The sequence below is a fragment of the Rhinoderma darwinii genome, chromosome 2 (assembly GCF_050947455.1).
Source record: "Rhinoderma darwinii isolate aRhiDar2 chromosome 2, aRhiDar2.hap1, whole genome shotgun sequence".
In the NCBI taxonomy this organism is placed as follows: domain Eukaryota; kingdom Metazoa; phylum Chordata; class Amphibia; order Anura; family Rhinodermatidae; genus Rhinoderma; species Rhinoderma darwinii.
In genome coordinates this window covers 50,518,805-50,545,960 of record NC_134688.1, presented here as the reverse complement: position 1 = coordinate 50,545,960, position 27,156 = coordinate 50,518,805, and the positions used below count along the sequence as shown (strand labels likewise).

The 27,156-nt window shown below is 42.8% G+C and overlaps 1 protein-coding gene across 2 annotated transcripts in view; it reads right to left on the bottom strand.

The window, feature by feature from the left end:
* Positions 1-25,357, bottom strand: part of MICU2 (mitochondrial calcium uptake 2) — a 270,394-nt gene extending 245,037 nt beyond the window's left edge. For both annotated transcript variants that reach the window (XM_075851627.1, XM_075851628.1), the window contains exon 1: positions 25,093-25,357. In XM_075851627.1, the coding sequence (XP_075707742.1) occupies positions 25,093-25,290 (198 nt within the window). In that variant the 5' untranslated portion in view covers positions 25,291-25,357. The remainder of the gene's footprint in view (positions 1-25,092) is intronic.
* Positions 25,358-27,156: the final 1,799 nt, after the last annotated feature.

Sequence of the window (27,156 nt, the reverse complement as noted above, 5' to 3'; positions counted from 1 at the left end):
GGCGCTGCAGTAATGAACGCCGGCACTGAAGACAGAACATGCACTGCAAAACACCACCATGTTTGGCCTTCAGTGCCTGTGCCGCCGATCATTAGTGCAGCACCGGCCACATCACCTCATGCTGACCGCGCGTGCACACTTGACTGGAGCGGGGCAATGGCTGTATTACACAGCCGCAGCCCCGCTCTAACGGCGAACATCAGAGAAACCCCTGATCTCCGCCGCTATTCCCTTCAATGCTGCGATCAAAGCTAACCGCAGCATTCAAGGGGAAAATGAGAAGGGGGGATGCCTTTTGGATCGCGTCACAGTAAATCCATGTGACGCGATTGAGGGACATACCATATATGGGCAGAAAGCCCAGGGTCCATTGAAGTGGACTTATTAATGTGAGCACGAGGTATCATGAATTTTGAACCTCCATGTGCCTCTCATTAACCCCTTAGTGACCGGCCTATTTTAATCCTTAATGACCAAGCGATTTCATAAGTTTTTCCATCGTCGCATTCAAACAGCTCTAACTTTTTTTATTTTTGCGTCGACATAGCTGTATAAGGTCTTGTTTTTTGCGGGACAAGTTGTATTTTTTAATAGCACCTTTATAGGGTACATAGAATTTATGGATTAACTTTTCTCTATTGAGCGCCATATCGAAGGGGTTAAACGGGCGCGCTCGAGCAGCGCTGCCCCAAGCCATCAGCTACCGGAGGTGCAGGGAGCTTTTCAGCTCCCGGCGGAATTGCTTTATTCTGATGCAGCGCCGTGAAAAGGCGTATTGGCAGTCACTAACTGGTTAATAATAATTAACCCCATTGTGTCCCTCACACATTAACCCAATGTTGTCCATTATGACTGAGGAACATGTTGGGGTTAATTACTATTAATGTGAGGCACATGGAAGTTCATCACACCACGTGCCTCACATCAGAAAATGGAATAACTTTTTTTTTTATTATTATTGTTGTTGTTGGCAAAGAATCGTTTTGGTATCGAGGTACTACACAAAGTACCAGTATCAAAGTCCAAATTCCGGTATCGTGACAACCCTACTGACAGTGGCATCCGTCACCCATATAGGAGCCGAATAGGTATGGCAAGCTTATGGGGGGGCGGGGTTTCAGTTCCCAGACTGAACCAATCACAACTTTGGATCTTTTAATGCGACCCTTCCATGTGGCTCAACGCTACCTAGAATATTTTAATATGGCTGTAAAAAAGGCTTTAGGCCTAGTTAATTGCCCTTAATTTGTCTTTCTATAGCTCATGTTTGGAGAAAAGCCCAAACTGGAAAACAGATGTTTGTAATGTAAAGGTGTTTTCATTTTAACATCAGCATTAAATTTTTTCTATTAATATAACATATTATTCGCTAGTGGCCTGCTTTAAATCAATTTACATGTCCTTAAGGATCACAACAGTGGCGTGGTGGATGACATGCTTAGTCTAAAATCTAGGATACCTTTCCGTTGATCTTCATACATATGGGAAACATTAGAGGATTGCCATTAGAAACACACTGCGCTCAAACGTATCAAGTTGCAAAAAAACATGTGTTTTTGTTATAAGAATTAAATCAGAGTATGTGGGCACAAATGAAGCATATTTGACAAATGTGGACGTTAAATATGTGAGCTCATACCAACTAATAGATCATTTGCGTTCAAAATTTGGAAAAATGCTATTATATTCTATTGCAAAGCTAGATTATGTGATACTGAAATTCACCAGGAAAATGGAGGGGTCACATACAATACAGACACCGAGGGTGAGGGTCATATGGTGTCATATGTGGTCTACAGCAAGTGCTCCTGCTACTCAAATTAGCTGTAGATAAAAGAAGAGGTCACAATTTGGCAGAAAAATAGATCAAGTGCGTTTTCCCTAGGTAAGGCTCGATTCACATCTGCATTGCAGGCTGCGCTATTCTTTCCGATAAAACCACATACACCCCAACGGAACTCATTAAAGTCAATGGGTTCCGTCGGCGGTGTCCTTGGTGCAACGAAACCATCGCTTCTGGTTTTCCCTCTGACGGAGCAGAACAATGGATAGCAGCAACGCACGTCTGAACATAGCTTAAGTAATATACTAAACATGCAAGTAGGACTAGGATATGGTGGTGGTAAGTATGAGCTCTGTAATGGCTATCACTGGTGGTGGTCACGCAGCAAGTTAGGCCCTGTTCACAATTTTATTTAGGTTTAGTTTGTTAGTCAGTAAGGCTAGAAACTTACATGCAAAACGTGTCATAGGGCTTTATTGTCAGACAGAGGCCAAAAGAAGGGCCTATTTCATAAAATTATTTTTTTATATATATAATTTTTTTAACATGGAAGCCTATGTGTGATGGATGCCACTGTATGGCATCTTTACAATAGATGACAGAACACATCTCCAATATATTGCAAAAGTATTAATTAATCTTCCTTAGCAAAAAGTTCAACCCATCATCACAGCAGGGTCGTGAATATATTGGAGATGTGGGCTGTCGGCTACAAACTACTGTAAAAATTGAACTAGTTGGAGGAGTGTTTGTCCAATTTTTTACTGTATGCCATCTGTCAAACGTATACGTCATGAGCTTTTCAGGACCTATACGTTTAATGGATACCATTACAGCCTATGGGTGATGGATATGTTTAACGGATGATTAATAGTGGCATCCGTCACCCATCAGCACTATCGTATATGTTTAAGGGAGACGTCATGAAAAGGGTCATGAGCGTTCAGGACAAATCCGTTAAACGGATACCATTATAGCCTACGGGTGACGGATGGCAATGTTAGGCATCCATCGCAGACTAGGATTAACGCATATGTCTAGAGCTTTTCTCAGTATATACATCAAATGTAGGCTAAAAAACTTGACGCTTGTCTCCATCGGACCCATAGAGAATGACTGGAGTGGCAGCCCATCTCCCCGACCTCCGCTCTATTCAAAATTCTCCTCACTCCGATCGCGTTGTACGGAGGAATGGGGGCGTATGGACCCCCAATCTGGTGACCAGTGGTATATAGCCATACTTCCACTGGTGATTAGCGGATTGTCGCATGTTAGAGGCGCGGAAACACGCGGCAATCGCTACCTCATGAGAACAACCCTTTAATGGCACATAGGCTTGTTGGAGGTGCAACCACAGGGACCGCTACCAATTCCAAGAATGGTGGCAGTTTCCACATGTCGGAATATATATATATATATATATATATATATATAAAAACCTAGTTATCAGGAACAGGGTATCTCCATTCTTGGGATCAGCGAGGGTCCCAGAGGTTAGAGCTCCAGCAACAAAACATATATAGCGTAGTCAATATGCCATTTAAATCCATTGTAGGAAAACCCTTTTGAAGGACTTTAACCCGCTCAGAATCGAGCCTATTTTGTCTTCAGAATCGCAGGATTCATTTTTGCGCCGCCGCATTTCGAGAGCCATTACTTTTTTTATTTTCTGTCAACGTAGCCATATGAGGGCTTGTTTTTTGTGGGATAAGTTATATATATTTTTCAATGGCGTCCTTTTGGGATACATATAACGTATTTATTAACTTTTTCTGGGGAAACAGAATTTTTTTTTTCCCTAGAGACACAACTTTTTTTTATTTTTCGTCAATGTAGCTGTATGAGGGCTTGTTTTTGCAGGGTCAGTCATATTATATTTTTTTTTTTAAATGGAGACAATTTTGGGGTACATATACATTAACTTTTACTATCATTTTTTTCCTGGGGGACAGGGAATAGAAAATAAAAGCAGTTCCGCCATTGTTTTTCCTGCAGGTTTCTTTTACGGCTATCACTGTGCGGTTAAAATCGTGTAAAAAGGGAATTTTTTTTAACGTGAACACTTTTTTTTAATTGACTAAATTAAACTTTATTTAAATTTAGGTTTTGTCCCAATAGGGGACTTTACAACGTGATCTTTTTATCGCCGATATAATGCTTTGGTATACTTAGTATAACAAAGCATTAATAACAACCGGACAGACAATCTATTAGGCCGTGCCTAATAATTATACAGCTATGGCAGGCCAAGGGGCCGTTGTTATGCCACTGGCTGCCATAACATCCCATCGAATTCGGGGGGGCCGATGGGTGAAAGAGGGTGCTCCTTTTCCTCTAACCACCTAGGTGACAGTCGCTATTGACTGACATCTAAAGGGTTAAACAGCCGGGATCGGAGGGATGTCCAATTCTGCTCGCTGCAGCGAGTGGTCGACTGCGCTTAGCAAAGGCACGGCTCCTGTGCCACCCAGTGGATGTAAACGTACACCCGTTTGTGGAAGGCAACCACTAAAACGGGCATATAGTTACGTTCGAATGCAAGAAGGGTTTAAAAAAAACGAATAAATAAAAAAAACACGAGGTCCGTTTTTTCCTTTAGGAAACAAAGGCTCCAGAATAGGGTTGTCAGATTTGGACAATCCCTACTCGTTAGAAGAGTCCCCTGAAAAAATAAACAGATTGTAAAGTGTGCCCTTGCTAGGACCCCCATCGATCAGCTGTAATCTGTGGGGAAACCTGGCAGTAATGGTTCAATATCCCTGCAGCACCACCACAAGAAAAATTAAGCATTACACAGTGCTCATTCAAATCAATGGGTTGTCTGCGTAAAGCAGGAAAAGTCCTCCAGAGCGAGATGCGCCCTTTGAAACAGCTCACCACTCTGGCCAATAGATAAGGATCCTGAACAGGGGTTCCCTTTCTATTAACTCAAGATTCCCTAATAGGATATATGAAAATGTTTTTTCTAAACTAGGAAACCACTATAAGAACTGTACCAAAAATGTAGAAGATATGGAGTATATATATATATATATATATATGGATACTAATTTAGCATTCAATACAACCACATAAATTACCAGAAAGGACAAAGTACCTTATGCACCACTTCTGTCTAGCAAATGGATTGGATCAATATGACATCGATCAGCATCGGGTGCGTGACAGGTGCCAGTTGAAGACAAGCAAGGAATTTAATGTAACCCTTTCATGCAACCTAGCCAACGTGTGTTAACAAGAAGGACACAGATGGAATGGAGTAGGACTGCAGGATCAGACTACACTGGGTTTTTGTTTGTAGTCTGTAACCATAGACACACAAGTCTGCAAAGGAGCCGTGGACACAAGGTTAGGATCATTTTTAACCCTTTAATGATCAGCAATTTTTCCCTCCTCACCTTCCAACAGCCAAAATTTTTTATTGACATAGGTGTATGAATGGTTTTTTTCAGAACGAGGTGTAGTTTTTAATGGCTTCATTTAAATTTACCATATAATGTACTGGGAAACTTTGAAGAATTATTTTGTGGGGTAATTTCCCCATTGTTTTTTGGATTTTGTGTTTTATGGTGTTCACCCTGCAGTAAAATTGACATGTTAACTTCATTCTGCTATACCAAATTTCTACAGTTCATTTTATGTTTTCTTAATTTTGTGTTACCATATTTTGAGGCCCAGATCTTTTTTACACCCATGTATTGAAGTATAGTGTGTTTTCTACCGGCTCCTATTAAGCCCTTCCTCTGGCCGGGCTTAATAGGAGCGTAAAGATGGCAGACGTGTGCCTTCATTGAACCCCCAGGCTGCCATGACAACCATCGGCACCACATCGTGTGGCCAGTGGGCTGTTGGAAGGGGCTACTCATCTCTTTCTTACGGCTTGTTGTTATTGACCACGGCATCTAAATGGCTAAAAGCTGGGATCGGAGTTCACTCCGATCCCGGCCTTAGAGCAGGGTAGCAGCTGTAATGTACAGCTGACACCCGCAGCGTATGAAGCGGGCTCAGCCCATAAGCCCACTTCATACAACCTCCCCTCCCCCTATGACATATGTACCATGCTTGGTCCTAATTGGGTTAATCTAGTTGCTTTATTAGAACACTAAAAACGAAAACGTTGCAATGACTTTAACCCCTTCCCTCTTTAGCCACTTTTGACCTTCCTGACAGAGCCTCATTTTTCAAATCTGACATGTGTCACTTTATGTGGTAATAACTCCGGAATGCTTTCACCTATCCAAGCGATTCTGAGATTGTTTTCTCGTGACACATTGGACTTTATGTTACTGGCAAAATTTGCTCGATATGTTCAGTATTTAATTGTGAAAAACACCAAAAATTAGCGAAAAATTGCAAAAATTAGCATTTTTCTCAATTTAAATGTATCTGCTTGTAAGACAGGCAGTTATACCACACAAAATTGTTGCTAATTAACATCACCCATATGTCTACTTTAGATTGGCATCGTTTTTTGAACATCCTTTTATTTTTCTATGACCTCACAAGGCTTAGAACTTTAGCAGCAATTTCTCACATTTTCAAGAAAATTTCAAAAGGACATTTTTACAGGGGGCAGTTCAGTTGTGAAGTGGTTTTGAGGGCCTTATATATTAGAAACCCCAAAAAAGTCACCCCATTTTAAAAACTTCACCCCTCAAAGTATTCAAAACAGCATTTAGAAAATGTCTTAACCCTTTACACATTTCACAGGAATTAAAGCAAAGTAGAGGTGAAATTTACAAATTTCATATTTTTCTGCAGAAATACATTTTTAATACAATTTTTTTTTATAACACAGAAGGTTTTACCAGAGAAATGCAACTCAATATTTGTTGCCCAGTTTCTGCAGTTTTAGGAAATATCCCACATGTGGCCGTAGCGTGCTACTGGACTGAAGCACCGGCCTCAGAAGCAAAGGAGCACCTAGAGGATTTTGGGGCCTTATTTTTGTTAAAATATATTTTAGGCACCATGTCAGGTTTGAAGGGCTCTTGCGGTGCCAAAACAGTCAAAATCCCCCAAAAGTGACCCCATCTGGGAAACTAGACACCTCAAGGAAATTATCTAGGGGTGTAGTGAGCATTTTGACCGCACAGGTTTTTTACAGAAATTATTGGAAGTAGGCCGTGAAAATTAAAATCAACATTTCTTCAAAGAAAATGTAGGTTTAGCGATTTTTTTTCTCATTTCCACAAGGACTAAAGGAGAAAAAGCACCGCAAAATTTGTAAAGCAATTTCTCCCGAGTAAAACAATACCTCACATGTGGTAATAAACGGTTGTTTGGAGACACGGCAGGGCTGAGAAGGGAAAGAGCGCTATTTGGCTTTTGGAGTTCACATTTAGCAGGAATGGTTTGCGGAGGCCATGTCACATTTACAAAGCCCCTGAGGAGACAAAACAGTGGAAACCCCCAACAAGTGACCCCATTTTGGAAACTATACCCCTTGAGGAAATTATCTAGGGGTATAGTGAGCATTTTGACCCCACAGGTTTTTTGCAGAAATTTTTGCAAGTAGGCTGTGAAAATGAAAATCTACATTTTTTCAAATAAAATGTAGGTTTAGCTAATTTTTTTTCATTTCCACAAGGACTAAAGGAGAAAAATCACCATAAAATTTGTAAAGAAATTTCTCCCGAGTAAAACAATACCCCACATGTGGTAATAAACAGCTGTTTGGACACACGGCGAGGCTGAGAAGGGAAAGAGCGCCATTTGGCTTTTGGAACTCAAATTTAGCAGGAATGGTTTTCGGAGGCCATGTCTCATTTACAAAGCCCCTGAGGGGATAAAACAGTGGAAACCCCCCACAAGTGACCCCATTTTGGAAACTACACCCATTGAGGAAATTATCTAGGAGTATAGTGAGCGATTTGACACCACAGTTTTTTTGCAGAAATTATTGGAAGTAGGCCCTGAAAATAATAATCTACATTTTTTCAAAGAAAATGTAGGTTTAGCTAATTTTTTCTCATTTCCAGAAGGACTGAAGGAGAAAAAGCACCACAAAATTTGTAAAGCAATTTCTCCCGAGTAAAACAATACCCCACATGTGGTAATAAACGGCTGTTTGGACACACGGCAGGGCTTAGAAGGGAAAGAGCACTATTTGACTTTTTGAGATCACATTTAGCAGGAATGATTTGCGGAGGCCAGGTCACATTTGCAAAGCCCCTGAGGGGACAAAACAATGAAAACGCCCAAAAAGGGACTCCATTTAGGAAACTACACCTCTTGAGGAATGCATCTAGGGGTGTAGTGAGCATTTTGACCCCACAGATGTTTCATAGAATTTATTAGAATTAGGCAGTGAAAATAAAAACAGTCCTTTTTCTTCAATAAGACGTAGCTTTAGCGCAAATTTTTTCATTTTCTCAACAAATAAAGGAAAAAAAGAACCCAACATTTGTAAAGCTATTTCTCCCGAGTACGGCAATACCCCATATGTGGTCATAAACTGCTGTTTGGGCAAACCGCAGGGCTCAGATGGGAAGGACCGCCATTTGGAGTGCAGATGTTGCTGGATTGGTTTCTGGGCACCTGTGGGCCCAAAACAGTGGAAACCCCCCAGAAGTGACCCCATTTTGGAAACTACACCCCTCAATGCATTTACCAAGGGGTGTAGTAAGCATTTTAACCCTGCAGGTGTTTTGTAGAAATTAGTGTGCGCTCAATGTTGCAGAGTGAAAATGGGATTTTTTTCCATAGATATGCCAATATGTGGTGCCCGGCTTGTGCCACCATAACAAGACAGCTCTCTAATTATTATGCGGTGTTTCCCGGTTTTAGAAACACCCTACATGTGACCCTAATCTTTTGTCTGGACATATGACAGGGCTCAGAAGTGAAGAGTACCATGCGGAGTGGAGGCCTAATTTGGCGATTTACAAAGTATTGGTTCACAACTGCAGAGGCTCAGATGTGAAATAATAAAAATAAACCCCTGATAAGTGACCCCCACTATGGAACTGCACCCCTCAAGGCATTAATTAAGGGGTGTAGTGAGCATTTTCACCCCACAGGTCTTTTCCATAAATGAATGCGCTGCGGATGGTGCAAATTAAAAATTTATATTTTTCCCTAGATATGCCATTCAGTGGCAAATATGTCATGCCAAGCTTATGACGCTGGAGACACACACCCCAAAAATTGTTAAAAGGGTTCTCCCGGGTATGACGATGCCATATATGTTGAAGGAAACTGCTGTTTGGGGACGCTCTAGGGTTCAGGGCCGAGGGAGCACCATTTGGCTTTTGGAGAGCGGATTTTGCTTGGTACTATATTTGTTTGAGTATTGCTGGTGTTTTATAATGTGGGGGTACATGTAAGCGGGGCGGAGTATATAAGGGGCATAGTCAGGTGGTATAAAAAAATAAAAATAATCCATAGATGTGTGTTAAGCTGTGAAGCAATCCTTTCTGCACAGGCCGGTGTCACACTGATAAATGGTGTCATTTCTTATCCCCCTTTTGGTCCACACCCCGCTCCTTTGTAGTTTGGGGAATTTTGCAGGGAAAGTGTTGTCCTGGTATAATACGGGCACCGTCGCTTCCAGCGGATATGTTTGGGCCCTCCCCTTCGTGGTTCCCTAATTTTAGGTCCTTGATAAATCGCCTCTTGAAACAGAAGAAATGTTCCCCTCGGGCACAACTGCATATTTTTTTATTTCCTGACTTATTGGAGCCATAACTAATTTTATTTTTCATAGACGTAGCGGTATGAGGGCTGGTTTGTTGCGGGACGAGCTGTAGTTATTATTGGTACCATTTTGGGGTACATGCAACTTTTTGATCACCTTTTATCCTATTTTTTGGGATGCCAGGTAAACAAAAAAACGCAATTCTGGCACAGCTTTTTTTGTTTTTTTATACAGCGTTCACCATGCGTTATAAACTACATGTTAACTTTATTCTGCGGGTCAGTACGATTCTGGCGATACCTAATTTATAGCACTTTTTTATGTTTTACAACTTTTTGCACAATAAAATTACTTTTGTAAAAAGAATGTATTTTTTCTGTCGCCAAGTTATGAGAACCATAACTTTTTAATTTTTTTGTCGACGGACGTGTATGAGGGCTTGTTTTTTGCGGGACGAGCAATAGTTTTTATAGGTACCATTTTTGGATACGTGCGACTTTTTGATCACTTTTTATTGTAATATTTGTAGGGCAAAGTGACCAAAAAACAGAAACTCTGGTAACGTTTTTTACGGTTTTTTTTTACGCTGTTCACCGCCTGCAATAAATAATATAATATTTTGATACCTCCGGTCGTTACGGTCGTGGCGATACCAAATACATATGGTTTATTATTATTTTTCAATAATAAAGGACTTGATAAGAGTAAAAGGGGGAATGTGTTTTATTTGATTACTTGAAACTTTTATTGTTTTCAAACTTTTATTTTTTGCACTTTTTTTTACACTTTTTTATACTTTTTTGATACTTTTTTTACACTTTTTCTCAAGTCCCACTAGGGGACTTGAAGGTCCAACGGTCAGATTTTTTTTTTTCTAATACATTGCACTACCTATGTAGTGCAATGTATTAGATCTGTCAGTCATTCACTGACAGCAAGCCGTTTAGGCTTCGCCTCCCGGCGGGGCCTAAATCGGCTTCCGTAATGGCAGAGCAGGAGACCATTGTGTCTCCTGTTGCCATAACAGCAGTCGCCAGTCCCGATTGCCTGTCAGGGCTGGCGATCTGCTAGTAACCGCTACGATGCAGCAATCGCTTTCGATTGCTGCATCGAAGGGGTTAATGGCAGGGATCGGAGCTAGCTCCGGTTCCTGCCGTTACAGGTGGATGTCAGCTGTACAGTACAGCTGACCTCCACCGCTGATGACGCCGGATCAGCTCCTGACCCGGCGCCATCTTGCCGGCAGCTACGGAAGCCGATCAGGCTCCGCCGCCGGGCGGATCCTGACCGGCTTCGGTGCTAGGCAGACCGGGAGGCCAGTATTAGGCCTCCGGTTGCCATTGCAGCCACCGGAACCCCGGCAATTTCATTGCTGGGGCTCCGATGAGCTGCAAACACCTTAAGTGCAGCGATCGCGTTTGAGCGCTGCACTTAAGGGGTTAATGGCGGGGATCGAAGCTAATTTCGGTCCCCGCCGTTACAGTCGGATGTCAGCTGTAAGATACAGCTGAGATCCGACCATGATGGCACCGACTCAGCTTCTGAGCCGGTGCCAAACGTTTGACGTACATGTACGGCATTTTGCGGGAAGTCAATGCTTTCCATGACGTACATGTACGTCAAATGTCGGGAAGGGGTTAAGGACTACTATAAAAATATAAAGTAGAACGATCAAACAAGAACTGAAACAATAAACCGAAAGCAAATCTGTGCAGTACAAGATCGAATGTTTGTAGCATGAACACGTATAAAGTGCTGTGAACACTTCTCATTAGCCGCTCTCCTCCAGTAGGATCACTGATGACTTGGCATCGGCAGATTAATACAGATCCTTTTCATTTCACGCTCCAGTCCAACACATGAGAAAACCCAAAAGCTGCAATTAATTTGCATTGCTCCATAAAACCTTTAATCATGGTGTTTTAGGATTCATATACGCTTTCTGTTTCCCAGATTGAGTATTTTATTGTTTTCAGTTCGGCAGAGCTGGTTAGATTTCTGTAACACTTTAAATCAAAGATCGTATAGTTTTGGCTGGTCCAGCAGGTCTACAGCAGTATCACAAACACAATCAGAGAGGAGAGGAACGCCGCTGATTACTGCCTGCGAGGCCTTTATTATCAGCTTCACATCAGAGGGAACACAATGCTAGAAAATTCATGGAATAGTCCAAAAACGTTATTAGTAACCGGCGAGTTCTAGCTTAATGAAATCCAGTGCATGGCTATGGAAAGGTGTCCTATGTCTGCGCAGTTTACAGACAATCTATACAAAAAGTTGAGTAATTTCGTAAATACATTACATATCCTACACTGATCCTGAGTTAGGCCCTTTTAGGCCTCATGCACACGGCCGTGCCTGTAATCAGGACCCATAATTGCGGGTACGGCCGGCCGCGGGCCGCATTTTCGACCCGTTCTCCGATAAAAAGTATGAAAGCACGGCCCGTAAAACGCAGAAGACAGAACATGTTCTATCTTATGCGGTACATTTCTACGACACGAACACCTATCCGTAGCAATACGGACAGGTGTCCGCGGGCAATAGAACTGAATGGGTCCGTAATTGCGGCCCGTATTACATCGTGTGCATGGGGCCTTACACGGGCCAATGATCGAGCGTTCATCTGAACACTCGTTCCCGATCATTGCCCTGTGTAAACATGTGCTGCCGACATGATGGAAACGTATGGGGACGAGCGATTGGATCAACAATCGCTCGTCTGCATACATAGCGAAGCATTGCTCCTTGCTGGTTTTCCCATCCCAGATCGGGCCGTACAATGGGACCCTTACAGCCTCTATTACATGGTTTTTCTTCAGGTGTCCAAACAGGTTTTTTATTTGCAGGAAGAAAAAATTGGTGGACCATAAACGGCACTGCTGGTAATAAAGGTAGAAGCAGTTCCAGTGTTTTGAAATACAAAAATAAATAATTTATTGTAAAAGACTACGCGTTTCAACGCTGAACCAGCGTCTTCATCCGGCCAAGAACTGTTTTTTTAGCAGATAGAATACTGAACTATTTATTTCTATGGGGCCATTCACACGTCTGTTTTTTTTTTTTTTGCGGATCTGTGTCTCCGTTCCACAAATTACAGAACATGTCCGACTCTTGCCTGTATTTGCGGTCCATCTTTACCATTCTAGTACATAGGTCCGCAAAAAAAAAAAACATACCGCACAGGGAAGCCACTAGGATCCATGTTTTACTGCACATTATTTTCTACAGTGTTCTATTCATTTTTTTAACAGATGGCACAATGACAGTCATTTCTATGGGACCATGCACACATCGTGTTTCGTGCGCCGATCCGCAAAACTCACAGCAGGCCCTATTCTTGTCAGTTTTCGCAGATCTGTTTTCCCTATTCTATTCTATGGTCCGCTAAAAAAAAACAGACCGCACACGGAAGCCATCCGCCTGTGGTCCGTGTGACAAGGATGTGTGCATGAGGCCTTATAGACTCACATTTTCCCTTTTTAGTAGTGGAAGCAATCAACAATTTTTTCGTAGACCCCAATAGCTTAGCGGAGCTGCTGCAATGCATTCTAGGAGTTATTATTCCTTACATTAGCATGCTGTGCACATAAAATGAAAATGATTATAGTAAGGTCTGTGCAGACAGTGCTGTGAATTTCCTGCGATCACAAAGTTTAGAAATCAGACGATTGATCATGTGACCAAAAGCTTCCTGTATAGCCATAGGCAGTGCTGGCATAAATATTGGTTCAGTCCACACATGATGCTGTAGTGTGCAGGCAATGGACATGGCAGAGCTAAAGTGTGGAAAGTACGGCAGTGAACCTAAAGTGCGTTCACAGGAACGTATAGAATACAATAGCCTCCCTAGCGCGTGCAATGGGTGAGGAGAGTATGGTAGTGTGATCAGGATACTACAGGAAGGTACAAACTTTTTGGGTTATTTTCTATTGAGGTCTACACTCATTTTTCCACCCATGATACTAGAAATTACCCATGCATCTCTGACCTTCAAATGAATGTTCTCACTTACCCTTATTGCCATACCACCCAACATCTGAATCCCCATTCACAGGACAGTTATTTGCCCTGCCCCAAACCAGAAATGGCCACAAACCTCCCAGAAGTGCCCCCTTTTAGGCATATTTACATTAGCTCCGCCCATTTGGGGGTCCGTTTCGCAGAGAAATTTTGTGATACACGTCATTTGGGAGATACTCATGTAGCCTCTAAAAGAGAAGCTATACATTTCAGATGTTCGGGCATCGACCGCCACAAATTCAGGTTTCTGAAAAGACTGGTAAACATTTCCAATGTTTCTTTAGTTAGGGTAGGGACCCACGTAGCTAGCCACCGTGCGGCCGAACACCAACTGCAAATCTTGATTGTTAATGTGCGTGCATTTTTAACCTGCGAAAATGTCAATTATTTAAAAAAAAATTGCCGAATTACGGTAAAACCATGTGTAGGTAACGGCTGCTATGTGTGTCCCTACCCTACAATCACCATTTCCAATGCTGTAGGACACATTCCTATAAAAACCTGCAGTCCAATTTGTGATGTGTCCCTTTAATGCATGTTCCATCGATCCCTGCGCGGCTGCGCCATATTGAACACCAAAAATACCACAGCTGTCATGAGCTGAAAGTTCACGAGTCACTGTAATTTATCCCCAACGGTCCCGGACCCACCTTCTACAATTATTTCACAACTATGCAATCAGCATCTGCCGTTAATAATAGCACAAATGACTGGCCCAAGATATCACAGTCTGCCCTCAGTAAAGATGGCCACCAAATCACACGACACGTGGAAAGCACAGCCTGTAACTCACCCCAGGTCTTCCCAGCAGCGTTATTTTTACCTCGTATAGATGTACAACACCGGCCTAAATAGAGACCAGTACATTGAGTGACATGAACCAAATCCTAATGAATAAGCACTTTTACCGTAATACACATTGATTCTGTACAGATCGATTAAAAAACACAGCAAAAGCTGCATTACAATTAATCACAAGAAATCTGCATCAGTTCATGAGCGTCAATCAAAACGATCGATGTTGGATGGACCTGTGCTGACGAAAGAATATTCTGGGGAAAACCCTTACAGCTCTTTAACCCTTTTAGGAGCAGCCAAATTTAATCTTAAAAAAACCCTGAATTTTCTTTTTAATTTCCATCCCTCCACATTTCGACAGTCTAGGTTTTCTGTTTTTCTAGAGTTCTTTGTAAGCACCATTTTGAGATCAAGAATGGTTAGCGATGAATTTAATGTAGTGGTATGTCTTTATGGCAGTAAATTAAATCTATACTATAAGAAGGCAGCAGCTTGAGAACACCTGCCCTAACATGCATTCACGCAGGACAGACCTGGGCCGCCATGACAAACCCCCTTCTTATGGGCAGCTCGGCTCAACATAGCAGCCACATGGAGTCTTTCATCTTCATGGTATCTGAAGTCTGACTTGTTGCTACGGGCAACTGCTACACTTTTCCATTGGATCAAACGACCAAGATTGGAGGTTCCTGGGATCTCATAATTTAGTAAAGTCCCTCTCCCCCGAAGAAAAGGGTTAAATAGTATTTTTACTTGGGCAGCCTAAGGCGTCATGCACCCGGCCGTAGCCACATGCACGGCCCGTGATTACGGCACAGACGGCCGCGGAGTGTCATACGCAATTCTGTGATCGATTTAAAAAAGCCTGGACCGCAAACCCGGACCGTACAAGGTCTTGTCCTCATGAAAAAAAAAAAAAAAGTCTATACTCACCTCTCCTGGCACTGCTTTCTGAACAGCCACAATACACCAGTAAATTACGCTGCTATTGGCATTTGTGCAGAACATGTACTGTACAGACATAAGCCACAGGATCAGTACTCCTGATAAAGCATAAAGCACTATGGCTGCAGACATTCTACACAAAGGGTTAATCATTAATCCAATGATTAAATTGATTACATTTCCAAGAATAAATACATACACTAAAATGTCTACATTTTTTTTACAACTTCTGGACATGTCGTACAGAAGTTCTCATTGGCGGGGACTCCTGGTTTAGGACACCCAGTGATCGCTGAGTGAAGGGACAGTATAGTGGGACGCAGTGCATGGACCCCCACAGAGAAAAACGTCTGACATGTGAAACATTTTCAATGCTGGAGGGAAACATTATAGCAATTGTCCAGCTATGGGGTTTTTGTTGTCTATTGGGTGTCTAAGGTAGTCTGAAATCTACCTCCAAGTTTTAGAGGATCGGGCTTCTGCGTCCATCATGCTCTACATTGTAGCACAACTCCCACCGAGTACTTAGTGCATGGGGAGATTGTAAACTAGAAGCAAAGAAGTGTCTTACGACGCAGTCAAATAGGGGTTATTGTCACACTTCCTGCACAACTGTGACAGCCTCTGTGTGCCAGAAAGGGATAATAATTTGCGCCAGTTTCTGTGATGTTTTTGAGTTTTCTACCCAAGAAAACTGGTAAAGAAAAGTTAAAAGTTCCCCTCTAATCAATATATCCCAAAGATAATAAGCCAAAAAATGTAAACTAGGACTCAAAAACTCAGTATACAGTCATGTATAGGGGAAAAAAAATGAGAAGAGAATTATGTCTCTATGAAACAAACTTACAGAATCCCTACATTTCTGCATCTCATGTATCAAACCCAAGTATAAAAAGAGGAAAGATTGAGCCCGGCGCTTTATTAAGCTGGTAGCGGCGGGATTACAGCAGCAGCTGCTATTTCTATGTTTATGACGCGGCAAGTGTGAGCCTTAGAAGCAACACTTTGAACTATCCATGAAACAAGCTCGATAATAAACACGAAGGACCAGCTGAGGAGGGAAAATAAAACAGAAGTCCGAGGGAAGGGAAGGATCATGTGTGTGGTGCTGGGGGAGGGGAACGTCGCTTCACTGAAGAGAGAGATAGAGATATGCGAGCGAGAGATGGATAGATATACTTACTCGTAGCCACGGCGTGCTTGTGCGCGCGAGATAGATGAGAGAGAGGGAGAGAGAGAGATGAAGAGAGAGAGAGAGAGAGATGAGAAGAGAGAGAGAGAGAGAGAGATGAGAAGAGAGAGAGAGAGAGAGAGAGAGAGAGAGAGAGAGATGAAGAGAGAGAGAGAGAGAGAGATGAAGAGAGAGAGAGAGAGAGAGAGAGATGAAGAGAGAGAGAGAGAGAGAGAGAGATGGAGAGAGAGAGAGATGAAGAGAGAGAGAGAGAGAGAGAGATGAAGAGAGAGAGAGAGAGAGAGAGAGATGAAGAGAGAGAGAGAGAGAGATGAAGAGAGAGAGAGAGAGATGAAGAGAGAGAGAGAGAGAGAGAGAGATGAAGAGAGAGAGAGAGAGAGAGAGATGAAGAGAGAGAGAGAGAGAGAGAGAGATGAAGAGAGAGAGAGAGAGAGAGAGAGAGAGAGAGAGATGAAGAGAGAGAGAGATGAAGAGAGAGAGAGAGAGAGATGAAGAGAGAGAGAGAGAGAGATGAAGAGAGAGAGAGAGAGAGAGAGATGAAGAGAGAGAGAGAGAGAGAGAGAGAGAGAGAGAGAGAGAGAGAGAGAGAGAGAGAGAGAGAGAGAGAGAGAGAGAGAGAGAGAGAGAGAGAGAGAGAGAGAGAGAGAGAGAGAGAGAGAGAGAGAGAGAGACTTACTCGTAGCCATGGCGACACGTCCCTCTGATGTCGTCCTGCTGCCCGGCCTCCTGGGATGACATTTCATCCCATGTGACCACTGCATCTTGTGATTGGCTGCAGCACTCACATGGGATGAAACGGCAAACCTGGAAGCCGGGCGTTCTGGGTAGGTAGAAACTTTTTTTTGTGAGTTGCAGTTTTTGAGGCAGAATGGCAGATGTTATGCTGCACAAAAAAAAGAAAAACACACCGCAGATCAATTTCTGAAAAAAATTTCAGCGGGTTTTTTTACGCATTTTGTTCAAATCTCATGCACTTTGCTGCTACGGCATTAGGGCTTATTCAGACTAACGTGTATATATAGTATGTGTGACGGCAGGTGTTTTTTTTACGGCGGTCACACAGCTGCATGTATTTCCATGGGGCTGTTCACACGGCCTTTGTTTTAAACGGACCGTGTGAAAGGCTTGTGAAAAAATAGGACATGTCCTATTTTTGTCCGTTTTCACGGATCCCTCAATAGACTCAAGTCTATGATGGATCCGTGAAAAACTGCCGTATTTTACATCCGAGTTTACACTATGTGTGAACCCAGCCTAACACCATCATTGCTCAAAAGAAAAAGACTCTTATTAGACGCTGCAACGTGCACGGGACTGCTCGCACTGTTCACGCTCTTCTTCCTTCTATACGGATACGGGGGTAGAATGCCAAATACTTGCCCTGAATAGGGCTGCCAGCGCTGCAACTCTTGTCTTGCCAAATGCACTCGAATACAGATTCTTCTTTACACGTCTTCTCTAAGATACCAAGGGTCCAAGACGTTGTGGTTATGGTGCGGTTAAAACCACATCTAAAAAAAACGCACCCAGAAAATTTGAGGTTTTTTTAAAGCAATTTTGTGCGTTTTTAGCTGCGGTTGCAAGACGCAACCGCACATCGCAGTAAAAATGCAGGTGGTTTTCGGATGTGGTTTCAACTGCAACATATGAATGAACCCTTAGGCTATGCTAACACCTTTAAGATTTGTCATAGGCAAATCCGACTTCAATATTTAGTCTTCGCTTCCATTTATAATGGAGCCAAATGGATCCTAACAGACCCTATTGACTTAAAGGTGTTGGACGAGATTTATTTTTTCAGTAAATTTAAACACACATTGCACATATTTACAGTTGAATAATATACTTACCCGTGCAATCTTGCTTCTGTTCTCCGCTCTGGCTGTTCTTTTCTTTGGATCACATGACTTCTGACGTCACTTTTTCAGGCACCTCCACTGTCGTGTCGTATCTCGATAACATGGTCTCGCCCAAGAGAGACCTCGGATGGGATACGACACGTCACTGGTGACGTGTCGTTTCGGCGTGTGCTGGTTGATTACTGCCCGCCCAGCCTATGTAGCTTTTCACAGTGAGCGCGCCTATGCGTGTTCACAGTGAAAAAGGACGGCACCTGCGTAGGACTAGCCCAGTCTGCGAGGTACAGTGGCAGCATCGGCACTTTTAGATCATACGCTGCCAAAGCCTACACATAGTAGGATTTCATAAGGGATTATCCAACACGTAGCTCTTGAGGCCAGGGGCGTAGCATGTGCCCCGGGCGCAACTAGGTGGTAGGGAAGGGGGGGGGGCGCCGAAGAGCAGCTGATTGCTGCTGATAGGCGCCCCCTATGTCGGACACCTGCAGCAGCTTTAGGAAAAGCCAGGAAATTATGGCGTTCTGACTGGGGTCTGTGACGGCAGGGGGTGGACCAGTCCAGTCACATTACCTGTCACCTGACCTCACGTCAGTGACATGAGGTCAGATGACTCAGGTCAGGGGACAGGTCCACTCCAGTGCTGCAGCCTTCCAGCTCTGCCTCTACTCTGTGCTCTGCTGTTACACACGCCGAGAAGCAGAGAGGAAGCTCCGCCCACAGCCCGTCCTGACCTGTCAGCAAGGAGACATGGTGAGTGTCTGTGTGTATATGTGTGTGTGTAGTGTGTGTAGTGTGTGTAGTGTGTGTAGTGTGTGTAGTGTGTGTAGTGTGTGTAGTGTGTGTAGTGTGTGTAGTGTGTGTAGTGTGTGTAGTGTGTGTCTCTGTCTTTGTATGTGTATATGTTACAGTGTGTGTGTCTCTCTGTCTGTCTGTGTCTCTGCATGTGTTTGTCTCTTACATCTACTACATTATCTGTTCTCAGAGAGTTATCACTGTGTTATCTGTGATGATACATAGGACTTCAGGCAACATCTACCACATTATCTGTAATCAGAGAGTTATCAGTGTGTTATCTGTGGTGTTACATAGGACTGCAGGTAACATCTACATTACAGGGGATCATGGGTATGGTGGGTTACAAGACAGGAAACAGACAGCAAGGGATGTAAACAAACAGAAAGAGCAGCAATGACGATGGAAATCAAACAAACTGGTAAGTTTAATAGGGGGTATTAGGGAAGGCAAACTAAGGCTGGGGGACACTTTTTAGAATTTTTTTTTTTCCTGGACAACCCCTTTAATTGGGATTCAACATTTTTTTGCAGTAAAAAATACCAGAACGCTTGACGGAAACCGGTGGTGTAAGTGTGAACAGAGCCTCAAACTAAACAGTGCATGCAAGCAAAACGTGTATATGTGGCAAAAGAAAGTAAAGCGTACAAAAAGAACACTCATTGCCATTAATTGCCCAGTGTAAACAGTGCAAACGCTCGATCATCTGCTGATTGTATAGTTTTAAAAAAGTGAAATATTATCGGTGTCGGCAGCGCATCTCTCTGTGTAAACAGGGAGACGAACTGCCGACATGATAATAATGTATGGGGACGAGCGATCGGAGTAACGACCACTCGTCCCCAGCCATAGCGCTGTGTGACAAGAGCAAACGAGCGCCGATCAACGATGTCTCGTTGATCGGCACTCGCTACACTGGACGAATATCAGCAAGAGTAAAAGGCCCTTAATACAAAATCAGGATGTGACTGTTTTACAGTTGCCCTATCCACAATGTAAAGTGGTCTATACAATTCAATACCATCCCAATATGATGAAAATTAACCAGTGATGTGTTCTGCAGAAGCGGACGAGTCACAGAACTTCCAACAATGGGAATATGCACCGCTATACAAACCACGGAATGAATATTGAGGTAAAAGGGGCATAAGGGAGGGTGCAAAACATCAGGCATACTTTATTGCACCCCCCACAATACATGGGAGAGGAGTTGTAAATACATTCTGTAACCTTAATACCCCATTAACCTTTTTGCCAATACCTATTTGGCCCTTTTAATGGCGATACCAGGAGTCAATTAAAATGTCACCTATTTAGGAAAATTCCAGTTCTCCATTGGGTAAACATGTAAATAGTTTGGAAATATTTATTAGCTTTCAGTGAGGGGGGGGGGGGGTTTACAAATTTCTAGTATGTGTCTCGGTGTCATTCAATCTCAGAGCTCAGAGGCCGAAGCGGTTTTAACAGACAACAGGGGGAATTTATCAAAGCTTGTATGCAGGAAAAGAGCCGTCTCTCCTAGAAACCAATGAAGTTGCTGCTTCTATTTTTCAAAGGGCCTCAGAAAAATGAAAGCTGGGGGCTGATTGGCGGCTATGGGCAACTGCTGGGGTTTCTCAACCAATATCGGTGGGAGTAAGACTGTTGGGACCCCAAATAAGGCCTAGATTGAAGGGTTACGTCACATTCGGCTGCATCGCTATCTTCAAAGTTGAGGGCTATGCTATTTTGGAAACAAGCTGAAAGGACCATAGCCCCACTGATCAGACATCAATGGCATATATTATAGTGGGAAACTTCTTTTAAAAAGCTATGTCCACCTTTACATACAATTTTTTTATTGCACCAATGTGTCTAAAATTAAAGGGGTTGTCCCAAGATTAAATATTTGCCATAAATAATGAATGGAGCAGCAGGGCGCAAGCTCAAACTGCCGCTCCATTCATTCGGAGGACCGGGACCCCCGTTCTCGGGACCGCTGTAGGTGCCAGCGGTTGGACCTCCAATGATCAGCCTGTTATCACCTATCCTGTGGTTAGGGGATAAAAATTAATCTTGGGACAACCCCTTTAACCTCTTCAAATCTGACATGTGTCACTTTATGTGGTAATAACTTTGGAATGCTTTTACCTTTTCAAGCGATTCGGAGATTTCTCGTGACACATAGTAACTTATATTAGTGAAAAAATTTGTTCGAAAAGTCTGTATTTTTTTGTGAAAAACAAACATTTTGGGAAAATGTGCAATTTTCTAAATTTAAATGTATCTGCTTGTAAAACAGATAGTAATACCACACAAAATAGTTACTAGTTAAAATTTCCCTCATGTTGGTATCATTTTTCTTCAAGTCCTTTTATTTTTCTAGGACGTTAAAAAACTTGGAACTTTAGCAGCAATTTCGAACATTTTCAAGAAAATTTACAAAACCTATTTTTCGGGGACCAGTTCAGTTGTGAAGTGGCTTTGAGGGCCTTATATATTAGACAGTCCTCATAAATGACCCCATTTTAAAAAACTTCACTCCTCAAAGTATGCAAAACCACATTCAGAAAGTTTCTTAACCCTTTAGGCGTTTCACATGAATGTAGGAGGTGAAATTTCCAAATTTCATTTTTTTTTTTGCCAAAATTTATTTGGAATACATTTTTTTTGTACCACAGAAGGTTTTCCTCGAAAAATGAAACTCAATATTTATTGCCCAGATTCTGCAGTTTTTAGTAATATCCCACATGTGGCCCTAGAGTGCTAATGGACTGAAGCACCGGCCCCCGGAGCAATGGAGCACCCAGTGGATTTTGGGACCTCATTTTTTTTTTAGAATATACTTTAGGCACCATGTTAGTTTGAAGAGATCTTGTGGTGCCAAAACACTGGAAATCCCCCAAAAGTGACCGGAAACTACACCCCTCAAGGAATTTATCTAGGGTACAGTTTTTTTGCTGAATTTATTGGAATTAGTCTGTGAAAATGAAAATAAACTTTTTTTGTGTGAAAAAAAACATGGAATTTTTTATTTTTTTACAAGGAATAAAGGAGAAAAAGCACCCCAACATTTGTCAAGCAATTTCTCCCGATTACGACAATACCCCCCTCCCCCATATGTGGTAATAAACAGGTGTTTGGAGCCACGGCAGGGCTCAGAATAAAAGGAGCGCTATTTGGAGCACAGGTTTTTCTGGAATGGTTTTCGGGTGCCATATTGCGTTTGCAGAGCTCCTGAGTTACCAGTACAGTGAAAACCCCCAAGAAGTGACCCCCATTTTGGAATCTGCACCTATCAGACAATTTATCTAGGGGTGTGATCACTTTTATGACCACACAGTTTTTTTTTTTTTGCTGAATTAGGTGGAATTCCGGCATGAAAAATAAAATGTTACATTTTTAACAAGTTTTTCAGACACTGAGCATGTTGGTGAAGGAAAGCACCGACATTTATTGGGCTATTTATTCTGAGTTCAGAAATACCCCCTAAGTGGTCTAAATAGGTGGTCTGGACACTTAGCAGTGCCTGGAAGTGAAGAAGCGCCACAAGGATTTTGAGGCCTTATTTTTACTTGGATGATTTTTGGCCACAAGCATAGGCATACAAATATTGTGCAGATCATACACATTTGTTAGAGTATTAGGTATTCATCTAGGGTTATAATGAGGGTTTTTCGTTTTGTTAAACGTTTTTTTTAGTGTCCAATTATAAAAATGGGTAAAAGACCAGAATAATAAAGGGAGTGTTGGGGGTGGGGGGTTAAAAGTATAACGTTTTTAATCCAAAGAGATGTGTTCGATGCGGAAGCAGTCCTTCATGCAGAGTCCGGGTTTGGATGGCAGGTGTCACACTGATATAGGGTATCTTTTCAGATACCCCTTTCTGTGCAGACACGGCACCTTTTTTGTGCCCTGCGTTTTTTTGCTGTACCTGACGCTTCACTTGGAAAGTTCTGCTCAGGAACAATTCGGGAAACACTACTTGGTACTCCAAATATGTACCTCGGTGGCCAGCTTTACGGAAAATTTAAAATTAATTGTATAGTGCCATCTGGACAAGGTACACTGCCAATTTGTACCCATTTTACTTTTTCGCATGGCACTATATGGTTTTAAAACCTGATCATTCAGGTCAACTGTTAAAGGGGGTGGGGTAATAGTGGGATTCACTGGTTAGTGACACCCACTATTACTACCGCCTTTATAATCAGGGTCACCTACATTTTCCTTATACTAACGTCGATCTAATTGACTGCTGCTACTCATGGGAATAAGACCGTATAGTAAATAAAGATAATATTTATTAACATACAGTAATCACTCTCATATATAAAATACAGTAACTAATCACAGTACAGTATAAACATGGTATCACAATCCTAATTATACCGCCACCCACTTACCTAAACATACATATGAATACAGTTACGTTACAACACAATACACATAAGTTACTTGTTAATTCTCACACGCTCACTATCTCTGTCCCACTCCCTCCTAATATAACTATCCCTATACACTAAGGGTTAATACGGGATAAGGAGGAACAAGGGGAATGGGTTTCTGTGTACCTGGGGATGTGCATGTCAAGGGTCACTGCAGGGTACTTAGGGCAGCAAGGGTAAACAGGGTTCAGCAAGGGGTTAACTCAGGGACAGCAGGGGCACCAAGGGTTACTAAGGGAAGCAAGGGTTAACTTAGGGACAGTACTCATGTTGAGCAAGGGGTTAACTCAGGGAACTTCAGGGACACTCAGGGAAGCAAGGGTTAACTTAGGGACAGTACTCAGGGAGTAGGGACAGTACTCAGGGAGAGCAAGGGGTTAACTCAGGGAACTTCAGGGACAATAAGGGTTAACACAGGGACCCAAGGAGAGCAAGGATTACAGCAGTAGGAGACAGGGACCAATCACAGCAATCGTCGGCAATGGGCCTCTGCTATTGTACCGGGAATGGTTTTAAACATAAATACAATGTGATCAGGGCATCTGTACAGATCCACCAATAACATTGATCGCCGTCATTGGACCACTATTATGGGTTCATTGCCGGTGACAGGGGAGTGTCTGCTGTTGGGGACAGCGGATCTCCCGATTCCCTGTGAACACTGTCACTGACAGCGTGCACGTCTCAGTAACTGTACATCCTGGTGTGGGAAGTAACCGCTCGTCAGAACATACAGTTGCGTCCTGGCGCACCTAGGGGTTAAGCAACTTTGCAAATAGTCTTGATTAATAGATCTGCAGACCTATGTGTCTCCACGGTTACAAAGAAGACTTTCATTAATCAAAACTGTCCTTGCTGCCCATAGCAAACAATCACCTTTGTGATAAATCAGGCCTTTTCTTGCTGACCTATTGACCAGAGGTCAGCAACCTTCGGCACTCCAGCTGTTGTGAAGCCACCATGCCCAATGACCTTTGTCAGACATTCTGGGAGTTGTAGTTACTATAGACAGTAAAATAGGGGTGGAGGGGACGGACGGAACAACTGCTGGATCAGACTACACAGGGTTTGTTTATAGTCTGTAACCATGGAGACACAGGTCTGCATAGGAGCTGTATACACAAAACCGTTGAATATTTTTAATCATGACTATTCGCAAAGTTTCTTAATCTTTTATTTTAGATGCATTGGAGTAATAAAAAAATTATAAGAAAAAAAATTAATACATTTGTTGTAAAAGTGGACGAACCCAAATCAGAAGAGCCGCTTGGTGAACTATCAGATATTACACATAATAGAAATAAAGCAGCGCCAGTCACATGACACTTGCATTGACTTTCACTGTGGAATATATCAATACTTTATAATCACAGGTTAATATTAAAAATTATTAATATTATACAGAAATATAAAATTCCAGCCATTCATTAAACATGACAGGCCCATCACAAAACATGAATCACTAGACACGTGAAGACTCGGTCTGTAGAGAAGACTCGGGTCATGCTGGGACTTGTAGTTCCACCTCAGGGTAGACACTTCTACACTACAGACAGGTATGGAGAACAGGGCTGACACCGCCAGACGTGGACACACTCATAACCCGCACTCAGGTCCCACAGCCGCCCCCTCACCTGTGCGCACACCCGCAACACTCCCGTGCTCTGGTATCCGCTCTTCTTCACCAGTAACAGCCCGGAATACACGGCTCCAGCACCGGCCACGGCCACTCCAGCCATACGTGTCAATCTTGGCGATATCCGTATCCCAGGGCCCCCAAGGGCCACTAATTTACGAACAAAACTTGGGAATCCCGTTCTCCAAGCCGCCATCTTCCCGGAAGTGTCAGCTGTCACTGGACGCTCAGTTCTCGCGAGGAGCAATCACCTGGTGTGTGTGTGACGTCACCGCCGCTGATCAGGTGACGCTGCTTGCGGAGTAGAGGGGTCACTCGCCCGGCGGCTTCTCGTAGGTGTCTCAGTGTAAAGGCTGCGCAGCTTCACGACACCGGAACAGCACCATTGTAAATACTTCACGGCTAAGAGGCCACTACTAGAGGAACAACAGCAACGATTAAAACAATTCATCTAAGAACTCAACAGTCAGGCTATGTTCACACTGCAGAGAAATACAATGTGGATTTGGCCAAAATCTAAAGCTCACCCTCGGATTTCTGCGGCAGTTTTGCGGTAATAGCATCCGCCATTCTGCACGGAGATTAGAGCCATTCAATGGATTTAATCTGCGTGTGGCTACCCAATGCTGTTTTCGCGGCATGTCATTTCTCTTTTTTTTTTTCAGTAAGGCGGATTGCAAACCCGCCCGCTGGAAATGACACCCTGTCTAAACAACGGATCAGTTTCCCATTAAAAGCAACTGGACGCAGCAAACTAAATTTGCGCTGATTCCAATGCGGAAAACTTGGAAAAGGTCGAATTATGGATCTTTGTTATAGGGATCCACAATACGGTGCGCCCATGGCGGGCTCCGGTTTTATGTGGGCCTTTGAGCGATAGAGTCACAGTGGCCCCCATTAGGCCTCAACATCTTTTCATCTACCCAGCGTACTATGTACCGATAATGACACCAGTGGCTCTAAGGCTATGTTCACAAGTCGTATTTGTGCCGTAGTTTTAACTATTTTCCTGGGTTGCTTTTTTTTTACCAAAAGACAGCAAAGATGTGTAAACGTGCCCTAAGTAGGCGCGAAGCAGCTGCCTGCCGCAAAGGTAGCAATGTAACATTGTCACTGCTCAGATAACTTGTTCTGATCGCTAGAAGAATTGTAGTTTTTTTGCACTCCATTCCAACAACCAAAAACGTCTGAAAATACGGAGCGGTTTTCAAGGGAGATCATCTCCTGATTTTCAGGCGTTTTTTTAGCAAGTCGCGTTTTTCACGGCGTTTTGGAGCTGTTTTTCTATAGTCAATGAAAAACGGCTAAAGAAGTGACATGCACTTCTTTTTCGCGGGCGTTTTTTTACGTGGCCATTTTTAAAAACGGCCATGTAAATAAACAGCCCGTCGGAACAACGCCATGTTTCCCATTGAAATCAATGGGCAGATGTTTGGAGGCGTTCTGCTTCTGATTTTTCGACCGTTTACATCCTGAAAAGCGGCCGAAAATAAGCCGTGTGAACATTACCCTTAGAGGTCTTGTTTTTGGCGGGTAGAGTGAAAGTTTTTGTTGGGCAATGTTTTGCGATACACATAATATTTTATTACGGGGGATATTCAGAAAAAAAGCTCTCAGTATTTACATTTTTTTTCACGCCATTTACCGATCACCATAAATCATGTGATAACTGTTTTCTACGGATTGTTTGGTTATTGGGATACCAAATATGCCCATGTTATATTTTTTTTTAATACAGTGTATTAACACCTTATCGACGTATAACAAGTAGTGCCAGTGTGCCCATACAAATACACAGTTACAGCCCGGCACTAATGGCATAAATCAGAGGGACCTCTGATCTTCGCCCCTTAACCCTTTAAATACAGCAATCAGCACTGATCGCAGTAGTCAAAGGGAAAGACTGAAGGTATACCCTTTGATGGCGTCACAGGAAATGCCGGTGATGCGATCGTGGTTCATACTTGTATGGACAGATACTCTATTGAAGGACCACAGGGCTGTCTGTCTATTGAAGGACCACAGGGCTGTCTGTCTATTGTAGGACCACAGGGCTGTCTGT